At 38.8% G+C, this 25,907-nt stretch overlaps 1 protein-coding gene across 2 annotated transcripts in view; it reads left to right on the plus strand.

Moving 5' to 3' along the window:
• TTK (TTK protein kinase) overlaps nt 1-16,314 on the plus strand; it is a 40,132-nt gene extending 23,818 nt beyond the window's left edge. For both annotated transcript variants that reach the window (XM_069804729.1, XM_069804730.1), the window contains exons 12-23: nt 1,966-2,147; nt 2,273-2,409; nt 3,968-4,094; nt 5,204-5,296; nt 9,420-9,577; nt 9,668-9,819; nt 11,083-11,207; nt 11,518-11,598; nt 13,534-13,710; nt 14,445-14,535; nt 14,767-14,864; nt 16,070-16,314. In XM_069804729.1, coding sequence (XP_069660830.1) covers nt 1,966-2,147; nt 2,273-2,409; nt 3,968-4,094; nt 5,204-5,296; nt 9,420-9,577; nt 9,668-9,819; nt 11,083-11,207; nt 11,518-11,598; nt 13,534-13,710; nt 14,445-14,535; nt 14,767-14,864; nt 16,070-16,159 — 1,511 coding nt within the window. In that variant the 3' untranslated portion in view covers nt 16,160-16,314. The remainder of the gene's footprint in view (nt 1-1,965; nt 2,148-2,272; nt 2,410-3,967; nt 4,095-5,203; nt 5,297-9,419; nt 9,578-9,667; nt 9,820-11,082; nt 11,208-11,517; nt 11,599-13,533; nt 13,711-14,444; nt 14,536-14,766; nt 14,865-16,069) is intronic.
• The last annotated feature ends 9,593 nt before the right edge of the window (nt 16,315-25,907 follow it).

Genomic DNA, 25,907 nt, shown 5'->3' on the forward strand with positions numbered 1-25,907 from the left:
CGTATCAGACTATTTCTCAGATTAGGATTCTTCACATATCTGAATTAATTGCTTCTGCTTTGGTCAGGCTTCTCTTTTTCTTGGTTTCAACTGTTAAGTATCTGTTGTCTTTGGTCAGCTTCACTGCCCCATGTACATGTTAACTTTATGTCACTCTGGGGATTTCTTAACTTGTTGTAATATAGTGTTTTCCTCACCTGAGTTTTACCACAGCATATGCATGCATCTTAATCTTTGGGCAAGTATAGAATAAATAAGGTTCTTTAATGGCATAGTTACTTTCTTATGAGGTTTTCCAAAAGTGTGAAAACGCTTTGTCAAAAGACAAATTGTTTTCCTCTTTTCCTATGTCCTGTGAAAAACCCCTGAATTATTTTCTCTGTTCTTTCCATATACTCAGTGCAATCCGATTTATGAATTTGTACTGCAGGAATCCTTTGTGTGAATGACACTTGTACTAAATAAATGTGTACTCTTTAGAGACTTAGTGAATTTCAGTCAATCAAATGCACTGTTACACTTTTGCTTTAAACAACATAGTGTTTCAGCCTTAACTGTATTGTAATTTTTAGAAATTTTATTTTTAAAGAAATCTAAGTTTTGCTACCATTCGAATGGCTGAGATTCTCATTGTGTTAATGTACTTTTGAGGAATGAGTTTTAACTTATTTTAGAAACAGGTGTTTTTGAGAAATAACCTAAGCTCTACTTATGTATTTATCTAATGCATGGAGAGATGACTTCACACAACAGTCAAACATGACATAGAAATAGTGGTGGTGTGAGACCACTTTACATTGTGGTCTTTCTGGGAAATGTTATAAACAACTCAGATTTATAGCAAGTATTTCAGGGCTGGTAAAATTTAGAAGGTTACTACTGACTTAGCACCAACACTGTGGAATATGGAATATGTGTACTAATCTTTTACTGTGGTACCTGTGAAAGTAGTAAAAAAACCCAAGCAAGCCAACCCACCCTCCCCACATCCACCCTGCCAAAACCCACAAAGAAAATCCTGTGCTTCATTAGAAATCTAGTTCCCTAGATGGCTTTCTGATTTCTGATCTTTCTCAAGAAATCCAGTGAAAATGTCTAATATTGCAAGATCTGGATTTAGGATTATATATGTACCTACATATTATAGGAAAGAAAAAGATTTCATTTGAAAAATGGTGATTTTTTTTTTTTTAACTTCAGTGTGCCCTCAACCCCGTGCGAAATCTTTCCCATGGACTTGCATTGGGAACAGTTTGGGTTTCGGGTCCTACTGTCCCTGTTTGTGCTTCATTCAAGCTTCCAGATGAGATCCCGGTTGTACTAGCTCAGTCCTTTGGTAGCTGAATTGCACTCAGCTTCTGCTTGGCATGGAATACTGCTTTCTAGTCATGGGAAAAGAAAACTGAATGACCGTGTGCAGGAGCATTCTTAGTCTGTGCTATCTGCAGCCTGTCCTGCAATCTTCTACCAATTCAATGTCCTATCATGTCTGCAGAAGGAGCCATGAGATGGAGCATGCCTTCTCCCTTTATGCCTTTGTCTTCAGTCATTACAGCTTGTAGGCTGCCTGTTGTCACACACAACAGACTTCTGATTTGAAGTATTGCAGTAAACTTATCTTCAGTGCTTTATAAACCTGCTCAGTGTCCCAGGATGTTGTAGTAAAAATTATGAATATGATCTTGTTCTGTGCGTTGGTGAAGGAAATAGTTGTATCTCTGTTACTGATATAGTAGTGTCCTAAGATTCTGAATAAAGTTGCCATATCACTACACTGAACGGAATATGAATCCTGAAGATTACATTAATGCCTTTTAATGCCTGATTCCAGTAAGTGAACTGTGTTCATTTATTCTGATACAGAAAATTAGGTAAAATTATTCTAGAAACTATGGGATAAATCTGCCAGAAACTGTTTCAAGTACTAAATATCAAGTGTTTATCTGACCTTTTTTTTTCTTCCAGAAAATAAAATACAGCATCAGGAGCTGAAGATACCAGAGCCAAGGAGTCTGGAAAGTCAACAGCAACAATCTAGTTCTGGTGAAAGCTACAGAAAGCAATTGGATCAGATTAAACTAAACTGTGTTAATGCCAGAAAAAAATGGCCAAGTCAAGAAGTGACACAGAAAAGCTGCTACAGAGAGGTAAAGTAACAAGAACACATAGTGGTTTTCTAGCTGCAGCAGCCTTTACTTGTTGAAAAAAATGATTTCTGTGTTCTCAATTGTGGCTCCTTTTGTGGAATAATACCTTGTTTTGCCCTCTGTAGGTAAAACAATCGAGCCTTGAACAATCTGGTCATTCCATTTCAAAAGGATTATCACCACCAGATGCTGTTTCTAAGAAAAGTGATCCATCACATGTTTGTGGAACACCAAGCACCACATATAGTGATTATATGGACTGGTAAGCTACTTCTTTGAGCTATACACTCATAAATGGTAGTCGATCTCTGGAAAGACTTTAGCAGTTTTCAGCAGGGTTTCTTAAGCTTTTCTGTTCAGATAGCAAACTAGATTTGAGTGCTTCCAATGCTTGATGTCAAATGCCTGACTTCTAAGACTCAGATTTCATTTAGAGAACTTTGTCTTCCCTGTCAGCTTTTCAGCATTTGGAAGTACATCAAATCAAGAAGGCCTTATTACAGCATTTACCTCTTTCTCTGATCCCTGCTATATGACACTTTCTTCTGGATGCCTTGCTGTTTGTGGCTGACAGGCTTTTTAAATTTATAACTGTGTATCAGTCTGGTTCCCATGATGCAGATGTCTGGGTTTTATTTTAAAAAAAAAAGTGTAAGGAATCTAGAGGCTTGCAGAATTGAGCACTCAAGTTAGGAAATGCTAGCATTTGTTTATCCATGCAGTCTTAAATTAGGCATAAACCCCTGTGCATATGTTAATAAATCTTTCTAATTACATGATCACTTACTATTTTTATAAGTCTCTAGGATGAATCATATAGGTCAAGGCTATATGATGAGTAAGCACTGTTCCTGTTGGTAGGACCTCTGTCTCTGTAGCTGTAGAATTTAGAATATACATAGTGAATGAAGCACATCATCTCATGATGGGCCTTGATAAAAGTAGTCCTTGAATAGATTCTGTTCTTGTTTCTTTCAAACTTGTGATATGTAAATTTTTAAAAAATAAATTCTCATTACACACAGTATGTATGACACGTGGTAAACATGCAGAATTGTTGAGTGCTTTTGTGTTCAGTGAGAACCGTGCTTTTGACTGGTTTTGACTGGTTTTTTTCCCAACTTTTGTCACTTTATTCTCTACAAAAAAAGTCCTAGGCATATAAATTCTTATCCAGTTCTAATCTTAGCATCAGTTTCTGTAAATACTGTGGAAAAAACATTTATTTTGTAATATAACTAAATATATGGTAGATATATCAAGGGAACAAATAAAAAAACATAAAGGGTTTCTTGCAATCTTTAGTTTTCTGAAATACACAATCTTTCTGCTAATATACAGCATAGCTAAAGTTCTCAAAAAACCTCTTGTGATTGCCTTGAAGTTGTTTGTCTCAATATGCTCACTTTAAAAAAAAAAGTCTCTTCATCTAAAAAAGTTTTGAATAAAGAACAATAAGCTAAAGAAAACTGACTGTGGCTTAGACTATCTTGCTGTCTTATGGTCAGCTCTTCCAGTTATATGGTGCTTTCATTTTCCAGTTTATGCAGAGTGCTGGCTAGTATCTGAAGATGGGGATTTAATTACTGTTTTAAGAAATGTTTCCTAAGTATGTTATAGTTTAAGTGTACTTCTAAAGGACTTCAAAGTCAAGAAGTTGAAGTGGTCTTAATGCTAATTATTGAATGTAGCAGAGGCTTGGGTTTTTGCTAGTCAGTAGTGTTTAACTTTCAAGCAGCACTGAAAAGTTCAACTTTGTTGTTAGAATAATCTTTAAAAATATAAAACTAAATGCAGATATTGTTCATAATTTCCTTTAGTTTCAGAACACCAGTTGTAAAGAACAACTTTCTACCAGGATGTCAAATTTCTACTCCGTACAGCCAGCTCCCATATTTCTTGCCACATACTCCAGCAACTCCATTTCAGAATCAAGCTGGCTTGCAGGTAATGATTTTAGGCTGTCTTTTGCCATTTTTCAGTACATATTTTCACTGGAGACTACTTTGTTAAATATATGCATGTATGTATATTTTTTTAATCTAAAGTTGCTGTTCATCTTCCTGGATGAGTAATGGAAAGTAGTCTGTATTGCTTATTCTCAAAATAACTGTTTCTTCTTATGTATTTCTGAATTTAGGTAAAATAAGTCATCTCTTGAAAAATCAGTTCAGTTGTGTCAAAATCCTGAAGCCTTTAAGTCTGAAATCTAAGCTGTTTCAGATTCTACTTCATGACAGAGACAAGAACTAGAGTCACTATTTTTATTCTGCTATGCTTTTATAGTTGTACTACACACTACAGTGGAGTACCCATAAAGAGAAGCGGTGTGCATTGCAAATCATAAGAGTCTGAGGGAGGTAAAAGAATGAATTGCATTCATTCTGCATTTTGTTAGACTTCACAAATTTTGATGCATTTGTAGTGGCCTGAAATCATGTAAAAATGGATTACCTTAGATGGATTGCACATTCAGGTAGGAATCTTCCTAACTGTAGACAGAATTGGGGGATAGGTTTAAGCTTCCTACCAGAGGATTAACATTTAAAATTTGTGGGTGTTCTACAGTTTGGTATAGCAGGTACGGGCAAGACAGGCTGTTTCAGCTTCACAGCACTTAAGTCTGCTAGCTAGTAGTTAACTTCAAATAAAATAGGTGATTTGAGTACAGCTCTAAGTTAGTTGCATGCTGTGACTGAAAGTGTCTTGGATTTAAACAAAGCTTCCAACATTATCTGTAAAGAGGGAGGTGTCTCTAATGATCTGAGAAGCCTTAAAAAGAACACCCTTTTCTTGATTTCCAGGGTGAAAAGCATTGGTATCTTTTATAAGAGTTCAGTGATGTTAACATGCCAAGTGATGATCATTATACAAATACTTCTGCTATTGGGATCTTTAGCTTTCAAGACATGTTTAAAGCTTAGCTTTACTATACTTCATCTTGTTCAGAAAGACCAAGACAACTTAAAACATATTAACTTGATAAAAAGTAGAGCTCTACCAAGTTCCACTGCATGTATATCAATGTTTTCTTAGCTTTTTCTGTATGTACACAGGTTCCAGCTTCTATACCATCACATGAATGTCTTGCCATCAAAGGAAGAATTTATACAATATTAAAGCAAATAGGTAGTGGAGGCTCAAGTAAGGTAAGATGCTCTTCTATCCTTTTAGACAGTCACTCATTTACACTGTAGTAGTTGTATTGTAAACAAACATGTTGAAGTTATCTAATAACGAGTGCGTAGTACTAGCACGTACAAAGTGTTTGAGTGACCCAGAGAATCTAGGAATTTGTAACTTTAATGCTATGCTTAGACTTTCTCCCTCATGGATGCAGAAGAAACAGCACACATTACATTTGGTACAATGCTGTTTTATCTGAGTGTTCAGATAGCCTGCAATAACAACTGAATTAATGTATTATGAAAATGGTGCTTCAATTATTACAGCATGTTAAGCACAGTTAGCTGCTTTTTATAAGGAAATTTGGGGTCACAGGAGCTTGGGAAACAGTTTTGGCAAAACCTCTTGTTCAGAAGATAAAGAATTATAACAAAACCAACATAACCAGTTTTGTGTGAGTTAGATTTCTCTTCTGTTGGCTTTCTTCTGTCTCCCACACCTCTGCTTCACCTGTATTAGTCACAGGGACAGCCTAAGAATTTCTGTAAGGGAAATTTGATTCATGCACTCATTGGTTAATCTTCAGTAACAGCCTACGTAGTACTTAGTCTGCAGCACACAGAAAGTAAAATGGTTACTTTGGGGCATGCAGCGAAATATAAATTGGATCCTTAAGTTCAATGATAACATTTCTATTTAAAACTCTCTCTTTTTTTTTAAAGTATCTTTTTGACTTGCCAAAAATTGCCCAGAGAGCTTTAGTTAGAGCTAGTTTTAGAACTATCTCTAATCTTACCCTTAAGTTCAGTCCACTAAATCATCTGGTGTTTTGTTTTAAATGCATGGATTTTCCTGAACTGGCTTTAAGTATCTGAGATAAGTACTTAAGATTGACCTTGTTTTATAGCTTTTCAATTTTTTAATTAAAAATATTTGATAGTTGCCATTTCATCAGTAGCTTACTTGGATGGAGGATGCTCAAGCTCTCATGGTGCAATTACCATACTCACTTAAAATAGGCTTCCCTTGCAAAACTGAGGAGTGCAGAAGTGCTATCTTAAAAAGTGACAACTATTGTCAACAGCATGTATACTTTATTGGTTTTCAGGCATCTTACAATCCAGTAAATAGTCATGGAAAAGAGCACTAGAATTTTGTTTAAAAATCCCCATATGTCTAGACTTCAAAATTTTAAACACATTTATCTAATCATATTTATTTAAACTTGGCTTATATTTATGACCCTTTGTGCCTACTTTTCTTTTGGTTTCATGTTTGCATATGCAGAAACTGACAGAACTGAAGTGATACTGAGCAATCAAGCTGAGTGCTTTCTAGTGATAGAAGAAACAGTCTGGGTGTGTTATAAGAGATAGGAAATTGGTTTTAAAAGTTGCAATATCTTAATCATAGAATAGTTTGGTTTGGAAGGGACCTTTTAAAGGTCATCTAGTCCAACCCCCCTGCAGTGAGCAGGGGCATCTTCAACTTGATCAGGTTGCTCAGAGCCCCGTCCAGCCTGACCTTCAATGTTTCCAGGGATGGGGCATCTACCACCTCTCTGGGCATCCTGTGCCAGTGTTTCACCACCTTCCTGGTTAAAAATTTCTTCCTTATATCTAGTCTGAATCTACCTTTTTGTTTAAAACCATTACCCCTTGTCTTACTGCAACAGGCCCTGCTAAAAAGTTTGTCCCCATCTTTTTTATAAGCCCCCTTCAAGTACTGAAAGGCCACAATAAGGTCACCCCAGAGCCTTCTCCTCTTCAGGCTGAACAACCCCAACTCTCTCAGCCTGTCTTCATAGAAGAGCTGTTCCAGCCCTCTGACCATTTTTGTGGCCCTCCTCTGGACCTGCTCCAACAGGTCCATGTCTTCCTTGTGCTGAGGATGGCAGAGCTGGATGCAGTACTGCAGGTGGGATCTCACTGGAGTGGAGTAGAGGGGGAGAATCACCTCCCTCGACCTGCTGGCCATGCTTCTTTTTATGTAGCCCAGGATATGGTTGGCTTTCTGGGCTGTGAGTGCATATTGCTGGGTCATGTCCAGCTTTTCATCCACTGGTACCTCCAAGTGCTTCTCCGCAGGGCTGCTCTCCATCCCTTCATCCCCCAGCCTGTATTGATCCCAATTTCTATGTCATTGATGAAGGTACTAAACAGTACTGGTCCCAGTATGAACCCCTGAGGGACTCCACTTGTCACCGATCATGTCTGGCCATTGAGCCGTTGACCACTACCCTCTGGATGCAACCATCCAACCAATTCCTCATCCACCGAACAGTCCACTGATCAAATCTGTATCTCTCCAATTTGGAGAGAAGGATGTTGTGGGGGACTGTGTCAAAGGCCTTACAGAAGTCCAGATAGATGACATCCGTAGCTCTTCCCTTGTCCGCTGCTGTAGTCACTGCTTCCTGGAAGGCCACTGGGTTGGTCAGGCAGGACTTGCCCTTGGTGAAGCCATGCTGGCTGTCTGCGATCACCTCCCTGTCCTCCCATGTGCCTTAGCAGAGCTTCTAGGAGGATCTGTTCCATGATCTTGCCAGGCACGGAGGTGAGGCTGACAGGTCAGTAGTTCCCAGGGTCCTTTCTACCCCTTTTTAAAAAGGGGTGTGATGTTTGCCTTTTTCCAGTCACTGGGCACTTCACTTGACTGCTGTGACTTTTCAAGTATCATGGCCACTGGCTTGGCCACTGCATCAGCCAATTCCCTCAGGACTCCAGGATGCATCTCGTCAGGTCCCATAGACTTCTGTATGTTCAGGTTCCTCAGGTGGTCTCGAACCTGATCTTCTCTTACCGCGGGAGGGACTTTGCTCCCCCAGGCTGTGTCTTGCAGTCTGTCCACTCGAGAGGTATGGGAGGAGAGGTTGCCAGTGAAGACTGAGGCAAACAAGAATCTTACATCATTTTATTAATCCAGAGAGTAGTAAATTGAGAAGAATAACAATAGAATAGAATATTTCAGTTGGAAGGGACCTACAATGATCACCTATTCATTCCACAGTTGGACAACTTGTCCAGAAGGATGCTGTGAGGGACAGTATCAAAAGCCTTACTAAACCCCAGAAAAACTACATCCACTGCCTTCCCTTCATCCACTGGGTGGGTGACCTCATGGTAGAAGGATATCAAGTTAGTTAAATGGGGCTTTCCCTTTATGAACCCATGTTGACTGTGCCTGGTGATGGCATTTTCTTTTAAATGCCTTTTGACAGTACCCAGTATGATGATCTCTGTAATTTTTCTAGGAACTGAAGTTAGGCCAACAGTTCTGTAGTTTCTTGGGTCTTCCTTCATGCCCGTATTGTAAATTGGAATAACGCTGGCCAGCTTCCAGTCAGCAGGGACCTCCAGGAGGAAAAGCTTCCTGTGTTGGCAGCGTACAGTTGTAGAATGAGGTAGGATGGAAGGGGCCTCTGCGTGTCTCTTGGTCTAATGGTCTGCTTAAAGCAAGGCCTAAACAGAGCAGGTTGCTTGTTGTCTTTTGCAGTCGACTTTTGAGTATTGCCAAGCATGGAGATTTCACAGCCCCTCTGGACAACTTGTTCCCCTGTTTGACTACATGATGGTGGAAAAAATTTCCTGATATCTAATTGGAATTTTCCTTGTTAGCTATGCATGCTGCCTCTCATACTTTGATGGTTCAAGAGGAGTCTGTCTTTTTTTATACCTTCCCTTTAAATAGTTGAAGACAGCAATAAGATTCCTTGTAGCCTTCTCATCTTCAGACTGGATTGACTCAGTGCTCTCAGCCCCTTCTCATGTGCCATGTGGTCTAACCTCCAAATCATCTTGGTGTGACGAAATGGATGTGCAGTGGCAGGTCAAACCCTTACCTCTGTGGGAAGTGTAATTTTGCATGCTTCATCTTAGGAACAGTTCAGACTTGTGATCAAATACGCCTAGTGAAATATAATGTGGTACCAAGATGGCTTCTGATAGAGGGTTGTTTCTGTTGTAACTGGTGGCTTCTTAATTTTTCTTCATGCTGACTTGTATGAACTTCTTTCTAAATGTAGTGTTGCTTCTTCCTTTCAAAAAGGTACGCTTTTCCTTTGAAATTCTGGCTATGGCGAGATGAAGGGCCATGGTAAATCAGAACTGGGATTGAATGAAGTTATTAACTGATATTGTTTTACAGGTGTTTCAAGTACTGAATGAAAAGAAGCAGCTGTATGCTGTCAAATATGTGAATCTAGAGGAAGCTGATCAACAGACTGTTGAGAGTTATAAAAATGAAATTGCTCATTTGAGTAAACTGCAGCAACATAGTGATAAGATCATCCGCCTTTATGGCTAGTGAGTAAACGCTAATTTTATTAAACCAGTATCTTTTTATACAAAGAAGTTGCCTTAAATTTTAACATAAGTATTTTTATTTATTTTTAGTGAAATTACTGAGCATCATATCTACATGGTAATGGAGTGCGGAAATATTGATCTCAATAGCTGGCTCAAAAAGAAAAAAAACATCGATCCATTGGAACGAAAGAGCTATTGGAAAAATATGCTGGAAGCTGTTCACACAATCCATGAATATGGTATTCTTAAATAATTCTAGGTATTTGTATAGGCTGTATGGGAGTGATAATGTGTTTAAGTTTCAGAGGTGGTACTGCTTAGTTTTGGTGGAAGCCTAGTGATCTTCAAAGATGGGTATTTACTGTATTGTGAAAAAAATTTTTCAGTGAAACAAAAGACAAGAGTAGATATTGATGTAGAAGCAGACTTGCTGACTTTGCTAACTCAAAGGGATCTCCAAGTATCACTGTTGCATAATGCTTTCTATTTCCTTGCAACAACCAGAAAATAATCTTTTCTGTATTGGACTATGTTGTATACTCCCAATACTGCTTGTTCTCCATTAGACTCAAATTTCAGCTACTCATCTTCTCCAGAGAAGCTTTGATGTTAATGACAGCTTTTACACAGCTCTGTTGTCTTTCCTTTGACATAATGTTTCAGCTTTTCCACATAGTTCTTCAGGCCTTCCTTTCATCTTTACTTGTAATTGAAGTGCATGCATCTGTATGCTGTTTGGCTGTATAATATAAAGGAGAGAGTAGATTTGGATCATTTTCCTGTTTAAGAAAAAGAAGCGAAGAGACCTGTACATGTAGCAGAGTATCACCTCTTTACAGCACAAGAACCCTAGAACATTCAATAAATAGAAAGACAGCAAAACCTACTAAAGCACAGGCTACATACTACATGATGTGTCCTTGAAACAAACAGGTTTGCAAAACACAAAGATGGATTGACTGATTATATGGATAATAATCAAAATTCATAATAAATCATGTGAGTAGGGTTTGTGAGAAGTCAGTCATATGTAATCCTCAGTGAGTGGTACCTTTGAGATCAGGAGACAGAAAACATCAGACTAAGCAATATAATTCTTTTATATTAAGTACCTGCTTAGCTGATTATGTAAGAGAAAGCTACAGGAGTGGACAGGGCATTGAATTGCTCTAGAACAGCAGTTCAGTATGGCAATGTGCACATCCAGCCAGAGGGCCTACCCCTGAGAGAAAATATGCAACTTGAGTCTTTTAGAGCTATTTTGGGGTGCCTGCAGGTTTGAATAAGTAATAATTCAAACTATAAGCTCATGCAAGTCATAACTGTTTAAAAAGAAATGGAAACACTTTGTGAAATCTGCAAAGAATAATTGGGTTTTGGCTAAGTAAAGCTGATTGGCAACTTCTCTCTCTGCAGGGGTTATGGCAATTGAGCAATAAAAACCCCCACAGTAGTAACTTGGGTTGACTAAACCTGGATTTACTTTAAACTTTATTTTACAGGCATTATTCACAGTGATCTGAAACCAGCAAACTTTCTGATAGTTGATGGAATGTTAAAACTAATTGACTTTGGCATTGCAAATCAAATGCAGCCAGATGTGACAAGCATCATTAAAGATTCTCAGGTGAAATACTTTTGAAAAATTGATGTACACTTTTCCGTAAAGTGCTATAGTACTTGCTGATTATGTTGATTAATGTAGTAACATCAGTGAATACTGAAATTTTATGCTAAATGGTTTTATATGTATATATAAATATTCATATATATGACTCTTTTACATGTTTTTATTGAATGTAATAACAATGGCCTTCAGCCTTAATGGAAACAAATTTTCAAGATGCCTTTCAGTGCTTCGAGAGAAAAATCTATCAAGTGAGTTAAATTAAGTGCATGCTTCACTTAAAGGAATATTTTTACATTTTAATGGCTAGGTTGGCACAATGAATTATATGCCACCGGAAGCAATAAAAGATTTGTCTTCCTATGGAGAAAATGGGAAATCTCGATCTAAGGTAACAATCTTTTTTTCTCCTGTTCTTCATGTTAAGAAGTAGTTCAGGCATATATTATAAGACTTAGTTTTCTCAAAAACTTCCACTGAAGCTAGAACACAAGGAAATCCATTGTGCCACGATGATGGTGGGCAGAGAGTGAAGGCTAAGTTCATTCCTCTCAACTACCTAAAAGCATTTTGCAGATGATGTTTAAAAAAATGTAAGTGCTGAATTAATAAGTAAAACTGAAAACAGATGCATGGGCTTGGGCATTGGAGGAGCTGATAATATAATGATAATACCTAAACGGAATAATAAATGTAGGAATATTTTAAAATCCATTTTTATGGATCAATATAAAAGTCTTCCACTACGTTATCAACGTGAATGGCATTGAACAGCAATATAGAGTACAGTGAAATGCATGCAGCCTCTCACATATCAGAGGCTGTACCATTGACTAATGTTACAAAGGCCTTTTGATCATCTTAAGGGTCCATCATGCTGTGCATCTCTGACAAGTCCTTCTTTGCACTGAAATCACTCCACAGGCTAGAGCTTTCAGCGGGTGTTTCTGGGAGGATATTCTGTGGTGTCAAGTGAAAGTATCATTCTTTGGTCACTTCTTGGTTGCCTATTGTGCTGCCAAAAATTGGTGGAGCTCTTATGGTACTGCTAGCTGCTACACATCTATATTTTAGCATTCTGCATAAATAACCATGGCTTAGAAATCTTTTTCTGAAAACAAGAAAACTTGCTTTCTGATATAAACCATTGTTAGTATGTTTGCTTAAACAACAAGATATGATGATGCTTGTGTCATTGTCCTATTTTTGAATTGTTTTGAGAGGCAGGTTTTGCAAGAAATGAGTGATACCTAATAAGGTCTTTTATAAGATTATACAATGAAGTCTAGTATGTTAGGGGGTACATGTACGAGTTCTGTGTATCTTATTAATTTTTCTATGCTACAGAGTACTGTGTATTGTAGAGCTTTTTATAACTTCAGTAGGGCAACAATGTCAGTTATGAAGAAAGTACTGAAGGAAAGCAATTTCACATTGGCAGTCAAACTTCAGTTAAGGAGTACATGGTTTTGTGGAAGTGTATTAAAAAAATCCATATTCATATGTAAGTGCATATACACATTCAAAGATTGTGACTTCTTAACAGTTCAATGGAAGTATTACTATGTAGCAAAACAGAATTTTGTCGTTCTAAACACAGAATACAATGTTTTATAGATGGATTTCTTTTGTTAAGGATGATACTTTTTACCTCTTTTACGTTTTAAAAAATTGTATGCGAAGTGCAGACTTGTTCTGGAGCTCAGCTTATCCAAGCAAAAATCTAACCATTGTGCTGGGAGTCAGGCTGTCTGTGTGCCTCTTTCCCCACCTCCTTCGTCTCCCCTACTCCCCCAACCTTATGTGCTTTTCTTAAAAATGCTTCAGCTTCAACAGGAGAAGTAGAAAGTCCTCCTGTAAGGAACAGCCCAGGTGTGGTGGTTGAAATCTGGATCCTTTTAAACCCAGAGGAACTGAACTATGGCTTCCCACTTTGGGGACATAGCTGTGATGTCTCACTGGTTTTTGGATTGAATTAATTTAGTATGCTTTTATTTACTCATAAAACCAAAATTAGAATCCTGCTGTTCAACTTGTTAAGGACTACCTTTAATTTTATTTTAAGTTAGTTGTTCGAGTAAGTTGATTTTCAAAAATAACTAATAAAAATAGCTTTCTTATGGAATATTAGTGAATGAAGCCACATCACTCTCTTAGTAGATAATGGCATGCTGGTTTGGTGATTTTGTGTGATAGTTACTAAGATCTGTTATCCAATGTAAAATAGATATACTGTTAAGTGAAATGACTTTACAATTACATGATAAGGAACTGACTCTTCAATCAATTTAAGTGAGTAATCTTAGTTTTTTTGTTTTTATATTAGATAAGTCCCAAAAGTGATGTGTGGTCATTGGGATGCATTTTGTACTGTATGACATATGGAAGGACTCCATTTCAACATATAACAAATCCAATTAATAAACTGCATGCTATTGTTGATCCTAGTTATGAAATAGAATTCCCAGATATTGCTGAGAAGGATCTTCAAGATGTGCTAAAGGTAACTGTCCCTTAAGATTAATTTTGATTCAAATAATGGCAATTTCTTTATTTAAAGCATATTTTCTGAAACTGAATGAGTTGTGCTTGAGAAACTTTTTGACAAATAAATGCTTGCTGCTACTTGTACTAAGAGGCCTTATTCCAAAAGAAGACCTAATGAAGCTAGAGCTATTTCATGTAGTTTCCATATTAAAAGTCTATTTTCAGCTCAATAGCAAATAAACAAGTAAATACTTAAAGTGGTCTGACTTAGCTTCTTTGGCTGAACAACGCAAAGTGAATACAGCAGCTTTTGTACATGCCATCCCTTTTCCTAACCCTGTATATCTGCCTGCTTTTGAAACTTGGCCTATGCTTTAACTTGAGCCCTAATTGTGTTGCTCAGCAAGTAACAAACTGAAATCCAGAAATGCTTATCCCCTTAACTTTCAAATCTCAGGGTCATTTTGTGTCATTTGGAATAAAAGGACATTGTAGGTTCCGGGCTTCACTTCTTCCGACATTGTTGCTTAAGTAAAACAGGATACCAAACTTTACTCTGAAGATAATTGCTAATGAAGGCAATTAGGTTAATCTATTATTGTATTGTGAGTTGAGTCTTTCTGAGTATTTAGTTTGGCAGTGAAAAGTTCTGACATGCATCTACAGGGTCTTTTAAAGATCCTCACTGTTAATTCTTAGGAAAATTCTTAATTTATAGGCAAAGCATTCTTCTGTTTTTTTCATTTGCAGCGCTGTTTAATAAGAAATCCTAAACAAAGAATATCTGTTTCGGAGTTGCTGGTACATCCCTATGTTCAAATTCAAAGTAATTGTCAAACAGGTACATTTATTTTAAAATACTTTTTTATTAAATAGTATTTATGATTCTGTTTAAGAAAACAAAATGCTTTACTCTTACATGTACTTTGCACTTGCTGGTGTAACAGTATTTTGTTTGATGCCTAAGTATGTTTCAGAAAAGACTTCAGTATTTTAATTCTTAAACCTCTTACAAACTGGTAATTTATACATAGTTGTATACAACTTTATCATAATTATAAATTAACTGCAGGTGTTCCAAATGCAAAAGGAACAACAGAGGAAATGAAACATATCCTTGGCCAGCTTGTTGGCTTGAATTCTCCCAACTCTATTTCTAGAGCTGCTAGGGTAAGTAAACTTTCTTTTCCATTTTGTATGGTAGTATGTGTTCATCCAAACAAAGGTTAGAATGTTTGGTAGTGAAAGCTGAAAGGATGCATGTATCAAAGCTTCAACCACAGCTGGAAAAACATGACTTTGTAGTGCTTTTGTTTGCAAGCATGCAGAATCTCTCCACATCCTTCTGAATGGGAAGGGTTGAAAGGATGATGGTAATCTTGATTTTCTTTTTTCTTTTCTTTCCTTTCCACTTCTCAGTACATCTGTATAGTTTTATTTCCAAATACCCACTGCCCCAGTATCTCCTCTCTAAAACAGTCCTTACTGTGCTGCTTTGCTTTTAAGCTGCCCAAAAACTGTAGTAGGTCTTCTAATTTAAAAACCATCATTATGGAGAAATGATCTAAAATCGATCTGTCAAGTGTGCAAGCTTTTTAACTGTATTTGTTCTTACTTCCTGGAAGTTACTGAACTGTTAATGCATTGCTATGTGTTAATTAGTCCCTGTATGTTGAGGTATTATGATTCCAGCCTCTCATTTTACTGCCTGAAAGAGAAGCTTGATAACTCTTCAACTCAGTTCTTTCCACCTGTCTCTCAGAAGAGGTGGTGATGGTGGTCAAATATATAATAAGTTGAGATGGAATGCAAAGCTGCTTTCATAGGAAGGAAGGCAAATTCAGTATGTTTAAAGTAAATCTAAAAAAGTTTATTTACACTTAGACTGCTAGTCATACCTGTTTAAATATTGGGGCAAACAAGATATTATCCTTTTAACAATATTGTGATGTGGCTATGTTTCTGGCCACTGATTTTCCTATCTCATATGAAACTTGCTCACCCCAAGTATGCAAATACCTCTCTCCTTCCATGCTGGTGTTTCTATATCAGAGACAAGTAATGGAGTAAACTGGATTTTTAAATCTCGGTAATTAGTTTGTTCTCTGCTGACTTGTGAAGCTCTATACCTTTGCTCATGCTGCTAAGTCAGGATATGTGTTTTCTTTATGCGCTGCATTGCATTACAACTGGTACAACTAAGCAGTCTTAAGTGTATCTTTATTCTCTTGAAAGAGAAATTTTAGTATGGAGTTTGGAATACTTCAGTATGAGATGACTTATTTCAAGTGGTAATGTTTGTTATAAAGATATAGTTTGAATCTGTGTGATACAACTGTGTTGACCTGAATACCTGTGTTTTTATTAACTTTCAGACTTTATATGAACAGTGCAACAGTGGTAAAAGTCTGGATGTATCAGCATTTGCAAAACTTGGGAGTCAAAAATCATGGACAACAAAATGACGCACTACTGTTCAGGATGCTAGAGATGTCTGGTCTGTTCAGAAAATTTTGTGCTGCTAGCTTTTAAAAGGACACTCAGCATAAAGTTCATATTTTTAAATGTTCTTTGTGTCTTCTGATAATGCTTGCAGATCATTAAAAAGAATTTAATTGAATGCTTTTCATTGTGGGCTGTTTCACTCTTTGTGCCACTTGGATTGAATGATGACAATTGTTAGTTGGTTATTTTGGTCTTTGTTACTCACAAAGCACTACAGTGTTTGGACTACAGAAACTTTTATGAGTATGTTCAAGTTATTTTATACCCCGAAGCTAAAAAAAGTTCCTAAAATGCTAACTGGTGTACATGAAAAACATGCAAGTATCTCTTGAAATACCTACTATGACACGAACACAGAGTATTATGCTGTTCCTCTTTCCTTGTTTATCTGCATGAATTAGAGTATGACATACTCCTTGATCAGTGATGGAAAAAGGTGAAGGTCAGCACTAGGGAAGCTTTCCTTGACAATTTCTGCATGTTAGATTACTGAGTTCATGTTTTCTTAGCTTCAGAAGAGCATTGAAATATTTTAAAGGCTTTGTGATAGCAGGTCAATTAGGTCAGCTGTCTGGGGGGGTGTAGGGAAACTGGTCATTCTTGCTGCAGGAGGCTTACTTAAGCCAACACATCTTCTTGCTGCCTTGGAAGATGTGGCTAGAGTCCAGAGGATTCTTAAAGTGATTTTGAGCATCATGAAATACTGGGTAGTTTGATGTTCTGAGGATGTGGATATTGTTCTTGAACTTTCGGTTTGACCCTATAAAAAAGGAATTCCCACTGCCTTTGCCATGTATATTAGCAGTGCTGAGATACCCAGGCAAAAGGAAGATAAAGGTAAGCTTGTCTTATACCTATAGGAATAGGTATATTGTACTGCATGCTCTATTCTACTTGCCCTTGGTGTTTATGGGGGATGACTCTTTACTGACAACTTCAGTTAAAGAAAATGCTTTACCTTTTTATCCCTGGAAGATGCAGCTATGTCTGCAGTGATCCAGATGCAGAGTGACAGCTGTACTTTGCGTCATTTTTCAGTTCACAACGTAACCTTTTTCCTTGTTTGCACCTGAGCAGTAGTAGATTTATTGGTATCACTCACAGCACTATCATAATGTCTTGATCTGAAGTTAATAGCAAAGAGAAAAGGTAGCAAGTTGTAAATACCGATCTCAACAGCAATATTGGAGGAAAGGCTTTATTTCAATGTGTTCTTGCTATCTTTCCTGCCTTTGATTTATCAGTTTTTTGGATGACTTCATAGCCCTGTAAGAACTGAAGCATGAGAGAGAAGAATAGCACACACTTTGATCTCAAATGATACATGAAACTTGGAAGTATTGTATTTTTTAAAAAACTTTAGTAGCTTTGATTTTTAAATGATATTTTCAGAGCTTACTAATATAGTAAAAGCACCCCTTGATAGGTGGGAAATTTTGTTCTTCATTCTTTCATATTCAAAGTAGCAAAACAATTCTTCAAATAATTAAGTTAAAAAAATAAATACTTTTAAAAAAAGTTCTTTAATGAAGAATAGTATTTCTGTAATTTTATCAGGCCTCTGATAAAATTGTGTGTGTTTCAAAACTCCTAAGTCCTTACTACCTTCATATGCCAGTTAAGACTATCCTCCTGTGACAGAGCAAGTGCTTGTAAAACAGCATTAATTATTCTGGGGTGTGGTGTTCCTGTGTCTGTTCAACACCTGCCTACCTTTGTTTCAGGTTAGCAGTGATTCTCTGGATTACACAGGGAGAGTCACTCCTGATACTGGCCCTCCTCCCCTCAGCCTGGTCTGGGAGGAGGGCTGAGACAGGGGCAGAGAACGTGTGCTTGCTTCAGTGATGGGGCACACACAGGAGCAGCCCATCTCCCTTATAAGGGCAAACCTGGAATGATAAACTTAACTTGTTGTTGATCTAATAGATTTTAAAATCCCAGACTTTAGTACTCCTGTGGAAGTTCAGTGGTAGTACAAGCATAATGAGTACATATGCTAATTGTATTCTGCTTGTCTGTTAGATAAATGTTAAAGTTATAAAGCTTGAAGCTACTGAAGAAAAACTGTTAATGTTCTCTACCTTTCATATTCTAGACAGTTTGGGAGACTACTTATGGTGTGGGAACTGAAATGCTTTCTCTGGAGAGGGGGAAGGAAGTATCAACCTCTTCAGAGGAAAACTTGTGAAGAAAATCTTTACTCTGCAGAAACATCTTTTCATGAAGATATTAGTGAAATGTCTCCTAGCTACTTGTCTGGATTACAGATTTTGAAATATTTCTGCATAATTATTCTAATATAATTGTTAACTTTCATTGTTTGTTTCTCTGGTTAGTGTTGAGTATGCAGAGAAGCAGTGTTACATGCCTTATTTTTTTCTATTGCAGTGTATGGTTTATCAATCCTTTCTCTCATTCCATGACTGCTAAAGAACTCACAGGAAATACAGCTGACATGAGAGGGAGATTATGAAAGAGGACTAGGGCTGGTGAGAGGCAGTAGGTTGTTACCAGTTGTCCCTTTGAAATAAAAATTTTCCATTGCAAATGCATAATTGCTTTATACTCCTTCCCTGCTGCAGTGATATGCTACAAGATGTCAGCCTACCTTGGCAGCTGCCACTTACTGGCCCTCAGTCTATATTCCTGTTGGATTTTTTTGCTTTACAGACAACCATCTCCCTTTTCAGGTTCTGCTGGGTTCTTAAAAGTGTGTGTGAAGTACACGAGTAGCTTTAAAAGACAGAAAATACCAGTCTTAAATGTTGGGTAACAGGTTGCTGCCTGAAGCTTTCTCAAGATTACAAAATGCCCATCATGCATTATTGTCACCCGCAAGGCCACAGTTCAGGACATTGTGTATGTATAAAATGGGGAGAGAAGATGGCTGACTAAACCAGAGTATGTCTGTCTGTATTCACTGTTACTGGATACAGATATAGTATAATCTTGAGATACATTGATACAGTATAATGCTGAGGTACCACAACTGCATGAATAGTAGCAAGGTAAATGAGAACACTTCAGTAAGTTTCCTTCAGTAATTCTTATTTGAAAAATGGCCTTGGAAACTTACAACCTTTAATACTGTGGTCCAAAAAACCTTTACTCAGCAGCTAACACTACGAAAAGCCTAACTGCAGAAGGGTGACTTTTTTATTTGTAGGTGGGTATAGCATTACTCAGCCTGAACAGCTGTATGTATAGTTGGAATTCAAAGACTAAATGGAGTTTAAGTTTTGAAGGCTCTGCTCTTGCAGTCTGTCTTGGTGTACCAACACCCAGACTGAGTCCTTGACAAATGTAAGAAAAGGAGGCTCTTCTCTTGCCTAACTCCCTGCTCTCAGGACACTTGTCCAAGGAGCAAGGCAAGTCTATTCCCATGGCCCTGGAGGAGTTGGAGTCCTGCTTCTTATCCGGCTTTGTTGAAGGCACTCTAAGCTCCTGCTGCTGGATGGGAAAGGAATGGTTAAATCCCTAACAGTAGAGAGTGCAGAGCAGGGTGTGAGTTAGTCTGAAGGTAAGTGGTCAAATTGTCACCATTTTGGTCCCTCCCATGGGTTTCTGCTCTTTCTTTAAGCACCTGATAGTGGTTTCATGCTAAACAGATAACTAATTCTGGGAGTGGTGATACGTATCAAATTAAAAATTAAACAGTTGAAGTAAACTTAAGTTTTAGTCCACCTCTGAAGCCTAGCTTTTACTCCTGAGCTCCTCAGCAAGGACCACAGGCTAATCCTTGCAGGTGCCAGTTATGGCAAGTAAGAGCTGAAAACTCTTTGCTGCTTCCTTCCTGTTGTCTGCACTCTCATATTGCCTTGCTGCTCCCTCAGTTTGTGTGAGTTCTCAGCAGCAAGCGTGAAACAAATACTACTTTTTATCATATTTGTATCTTGGACACTCACAGCTAAGTCGCATCCCTTTTCAGCTAAGTATAAACTGCTAATGCAAAAGTATTCCCTTCCTGCTCAATGCATATATTGTCTCCCAACTTGGTTATCTGTGCCCACCTGCCAAGAGCACAAAGCCCGTCTGTCAGTGAGCTTGCAGAGTATGCCCTTGTTTCCTCACTGCTCCACATAAAGTAATTAAGAGATAAATCTTTTTGGAAGATAAAGGCTATAGAGAATGGAGCAGGCAATGTAGTGTGATTACTAGTAGGATATAGAGGTGTGCACCTGTATGGAAACAGAAGGAGTCTTTGTACAGCCTGCCCATACACTTTCATGGGAGTTGCTGAAATGAAACCAGAGATAAAAATCTGACTTCTCACCTCAATTCCTCCCCTTGGCAGATAGAATATCCACAGCTAAACAGTGGTGCAATTCTAAGATCCCAGCTCTAATCAGATGAACTGCTAAAATCCAGGCAGCTTTTGCAATGAGAGAGATGACTAATGAGGAATAGTGGTGCCACTTTTTTGAACCCTTAATAAACACAAGGAGAAGGTCAATGATTAATAAGCATCAGCCCATTGGTCTTGACTCTTACAGTACTGTAAAGATCTCTGGCTTGTCTCTGTACCCACTTAATATGCACATTATGTGGTAAGTGCAAGTAAACTTTGAATACCTGCTTGTTACATGCTTTGTCTGTTTCAAGTTTTTTTCCCTATTTTACATAGCTGTTGAAAACCAATTAAAAATACAACTAAGTAACTATATTTAAGGAAATAAGAATTAGATTCTTGGCATTGATGCTTGCTTCCTGTGTGGTCTTGGATAGAATCTAGAATTGTTTAGGTTGGAAAGGACCTTTAAGATCACCAAATCCAACAGTTAACCTAACACTGCCAAGTCAAGGATAAAATATTTCTGTGAGTCTTTGCTCTTTACATTCCTTGTCTGCTTTCAGTTTGGTAGAAAGCTGTTTCATGCCACAAGTCTGTACAATGGTTGTTGCGTTCGGTGACTGTGGGGGATAGAGGTCTTGATGCTGCTCTTTGCAGAGTGGCATCATACTTCTTGAAATATTCTTAACGGGGGTAAAATTTGTCATCCACACGGTGTTTGGATGTTCATACAATGCGGGTACGATTTACAGATGCACAGTTCTGTGCAGCAGAAGGCCTCTGGTGGCTGAGGAGTGCTGGGCACTGCAGTGGAGGTCCAGACTCCTGAGCCATCCACCAGGAAGCACTGACCAAAATCTGCCCCGGAGGCAGAAGGCGGCCTGCAGCTTATGTGTCTCACTTGGCTGAGGAATGTGCTAGCTATTGTGCTGTAATGCAAAACAAAACTTCCACGGCTGCCTCTGCTGCATGTGATTTGGACACATCTAGTGGCCTGGGCCCTTCAGGGAACTTAGCTGCTGAGACAGGGTTTCCAAATTCACGATGGTTTGGATAAAAGGCAGCCAAGTGCTCCTTTTTGACAAGCCAGCGGTGCCTGTTGGCATGGGCAGTGGTGGCATTGTGGTGCTTTGAGTTTTGCAGGTGAAAGTACCCACAGGCAATAAGGTACCTCATTAATGAGACAAGCAGGAGTTTTGAGTCTTGAGCAGGGCTTGGGTACCTGACTCAAAGGTGAGCGTCTCCCTAAATCTCTTCTAGTCTGATCTTGGGACTTAGCAGAGGTACAGCACTGCAAAGGTGAAGACACTTCCTAACTGCGGTGATTTGTGCTAGGCAATGCAAGTATGAACAGAGAGCAGATGAAGATTCAAAGAAATCCTGGCTTTTGGCACATTGTTTGCCTTGATGTAGAGAATGTTCCTGTTGCTGCTCTTGCTTCTCATCTTCTCTGGGAAGAGAAGACTGTGACAGAAAAAGCAAAGTTACCTGCATCAGTGTTCAGAGCAGAGGAACTCAGCAGTTTTCATGGGAGAGCCTTGTAAGAGGTTAGTCCAAGGAACTATTTGAAATTGATGTGCCAGTAACAGCTTTCTAGGGCAGTTGATAAAATGAGCACCAACAGCTCTCCAGGCCCAGATGGTATTGACTAGAAGAGTCTAAAGGAGTTTGCAGTAACTGTGCTAGACATTATACTGTGTGATTTTTAAATTAGCCTTATGAACACAGAAGTGGAAGGCAGTAAATGTGATACTGGTCTTCAAGAATGTTGGAGCTTGTAAATTAGACTACCACGTATGACTTCCATAATAAATCAAAGGGAGAAAGTATATTCAAGAGCAGAGTGAAGGGGATACACAAATGAATATAAACTTTCAAGAGAGAATCTTTTGCAGAGAAATAGTGCTTACAAATCCACTTAGTTCTTTCCAATGAGTCCATGAGCGTGATCCTCATATATGGCATATATGGATTTTTCAAAAGCTACTACTGCAAAGTCCTTCAACAGCTCTTGAGAGTAGCTAATCTGCCAAGGCAAAGGAGAAAAATCTCAAGGGTAAATGGATGGGAGAGAACTATGGAATAAGTAGTCAGTCATTCCCACTGAAGGAAGATTACCAGTAAGGTAGATCAAGGAGCTGTGGTAATGCACATTCCCAAGTGGTCTTAGGGTTAAATAGCAGATTGATTGTTGATACAGGAGTATTCAGAAAAATAAAACTTAGAGCTGCCTATGGGAAAACAGGTAGAAGAATCCCATATTATCGATGAAATAGAAGAAAGCCTACATTGACAGAACACAAAGGAATTCACATGGGAGGAAAGTATCCTAATAACATGTGTAACACAAGGGGCTTGAAGTGGTATTTGGGGAAGGTTCTTCTGCATTATGCATAGTTCTCTGAAAATGTCTGCCCAACCCTTGTACTGAAGGAGCTAATTAGAATATTAATTATTGGGAAAGGAAGAGAACAAAACAAAATATTGATGTGCTGCTATATAAATGAGTTTGGTTTGAATGCTGTCTGCAGTCCTTGAAAAGGATCTAGTTAAACTAGAGAATAGGGAGAGAACCGCTGAAGGTGTCCAAAGAGATGGAACAACTTCCATACAAGACTGCAAGCTGTATGACTTGCTTAGGAGACCTTATCACTCTGGCAGGGTGCTGGAGAGGAGAAATCAGCATTGCATGGGGCTAGGAGCTGATGAAATGATCAGTCAGAACTTTCAAATGGATGAAAGGAAGAGACTGGTTTAGTATGCAAAATGTAATTACTTTTGAAATGCGGCTAATGGGGGATATTGTGGAAGCCAAAGGTATGAGTGTGTTCAGAAAGAGATTAGATACATTCAGGGAGGTTAGGGTGATCCTTGATACTGAATAGAAGTGGTGCGGATGTAATCTCTGGTTTGGGAATTCCCTTTAAACCTCTGATCTCAGGTGTCTGGGATGTTTTGCCAGAGATGCAATTGCTTACCTTGCTGAAAGGGTTCATGTTGGAAAAGGATATCAGAACACACTGCCTCTTGCTCTGACCAACTGTGGCAACAGATTCCTTAATTGGAGCCCTGTGGTTGGGTTTCTTTGGGTACTAGATACTTGATTTCAATCTCCATGCCTGTCAACACAACAATTTTCGCAAGCAGCATTCAAATACATTTGACTAGATACATCAATCATTTGTGTACCGGCAATGGCTTGACTGTATCTGTACAATGTTATCTGGCATCCCAGCTTCGCCTTCTACCTGAGCCGCTGCCTCAAGCAGCCATGCAGGTTTTGTAGCTTTGCTGTAACTTCCCTGCTGAGATCATATGCCAAACCTCAGAAGGGCACCTGGAAGCTAGGATCATGGCAGAGACTTTGCCTGGGTGCAAGCTGGGAGCAAGGCTCCAGGAAAGCAAGTAGCAGAGTCGTCAACTACAGCATGTTGTGGTAGGAGCAGGGCTCAGGTCTGCTTGTTAGAGGTTTGGCCGTACAGGTTCACCTTTAGGTCCCGCATATGCGCTATAACATTTTCCACTCGGCTTGTAACCACGTTCTGACATAGTTGGCACCAGGTCACGTTTTGCGCAGAGCCTGCTGATAATGCCGGCAGCAATTCCTGCCGGCAGCTTAGGTCGGTGCAGGTGGTGATGTTCCAATAACCACTTTGGCACACCGGTAGGTTTTTTTTCTGCATGGGCAGGTCTATAACCAGTCCTGCAAAACTTGCTCAACTCGCCCTTCCTTCGCAGAGTTCCCTGCGTGCTCAGCCTTCCCACAGCGCCTCGCCTCACGTGTTGCTGTATGCGTGTCCTTATTCCCTGTTTCAGGGCAATAGCTGGAAGCTTTCCAGTGGTGGTTTCATGGGGAAATGCCAGTTCAAGGAGTTCACAGTGTTCCTTTCAAATTCTTCTGGGTTTCACTTTTTGACAGGTGCCTGGTATCATTTGGGTAAAGTCCTGCATAAGGCTTCCATGTCCTGGAGTTTAGGTCCTTTCAGGATCTGGAGTAAGCCTGATGGAAAATAAGGTGCCCCACAGCATTTGCTGTTCACTGCGTGGTCTGTCTTTATATTGGAATGTTAAATCTTGCCCCTTCAGCCACTGGTCAAGGACGGGTTTGAGTTTAGGGAGGTTCTAGTTCATGGAAAACTAGTGAAAAATAAACTTTCCTGCATATCGGACATCCTGCTTTTGACTGTCTGGAAACCTATATGTTCCCAGAAGGGATGTACATAAAGACTGGTTGTGTAATAAGTTAATCAGTAAACATTGCTAACGCATGAGTTGTGCATCCAAAGCTAGAGCATCCAAGCACATTTTCCATAACAGCTTATTCGTCTTACCTGCTTACAGTAAACAGGAGTCATTACAAGTGGAGACTTGCTCATTCTTATTAACCAAAATATCACATCTTTCTTAATTTTGCAGTTATAATACTACCTTATCTCAATATAAACTTCAAGTTATCACAGAGGTTAATTGATTTTCATTTTAAGCATCTCTTGGAACATCATAGCTTAATAAAGAAGAATTTCCTTTCCCCAAGACAGGCCAAGCATAAAAGAAAAATGAAGATATTAATGCAGGACTAGATGGAGCAACCACTTCCTTCTGCAGCAAAACCATACTGTAGTTCCTGGTGTGAATGGAGCCAGTTTTTTTTAAAAAAAAAAAAAAAGAAAAGCACACAACAAAACAAACAAAAAAGCCCAACCAGAAACAGGGATGTGCTGTGTCTCCACTATTCTGCCTTGTGAGCTTGTGCCTCTCTGGGAGGGTGAGAATCTGTCTGGTGCCCTCCTGCTTGGCTAAGGGAGTTGGGCTGTTCTGTAGAGCATTTTCCTGACCCGCCTGTCTTTGCCCTTTTGCACATCATGGTTGGCCACATTCAGAGAAAATGAAATTATTTCTGAAGTCTCACCAGGTGCCTTTTAGAGGGAAATACTAATGCTACTTTGTCTTTTCAGGGAATGCTTTTCTGAGTACAATCCCGAGGCTGCCTCCTTTTTGTTGGCTTAAGCAGTTGTGATTGATAACTAATAAAAAATGACTAATATGGAACTTCCCCCTCTGCCCCTTTTTCACCTCTGACTGCTAAGCTCACAGCATGCAGGTGAAATGCTTTGGCTTTGGTTATAGGTCCTTGACCTGTGCTTTGTATGATTGAATTTGCTGCAACTTATTTTTACCCCTACCCAGTAGACCTGAATTGACAAAGGCAGAGGTAATGATAAATTTCATTAGAATGCTGGTTTTGTCACTAATGAGAATATTAGCTGTGATCCTTAAACTTTGAAGGAGCTGTAAGAGCCTCTTTTTAGCCTACTGAAACTGGTCTTGCTTTGCACCGAGCTCCTCAGGCTTCTGATTTCTTTCTGACCAGCAGGATGACAGCCAAATTCACAAAAAGCAAGGCCAATGTTAGTGCT

Source organism: Haliaeetus albicilla, chromosome 17, assembly GCF_947461875.1.
Source record: "Haliaeetus albicilla chromosome 17, bHalAlb1.1, whole genome shotgun sequence".
In the NCBI taxonomy this organism is placed as follows: Eukaryota; Metazoa; Chordata; class Aves; order Accipitriformes; family Accipitridae; genus Haliaeetus; species Haliaeetus albicilla.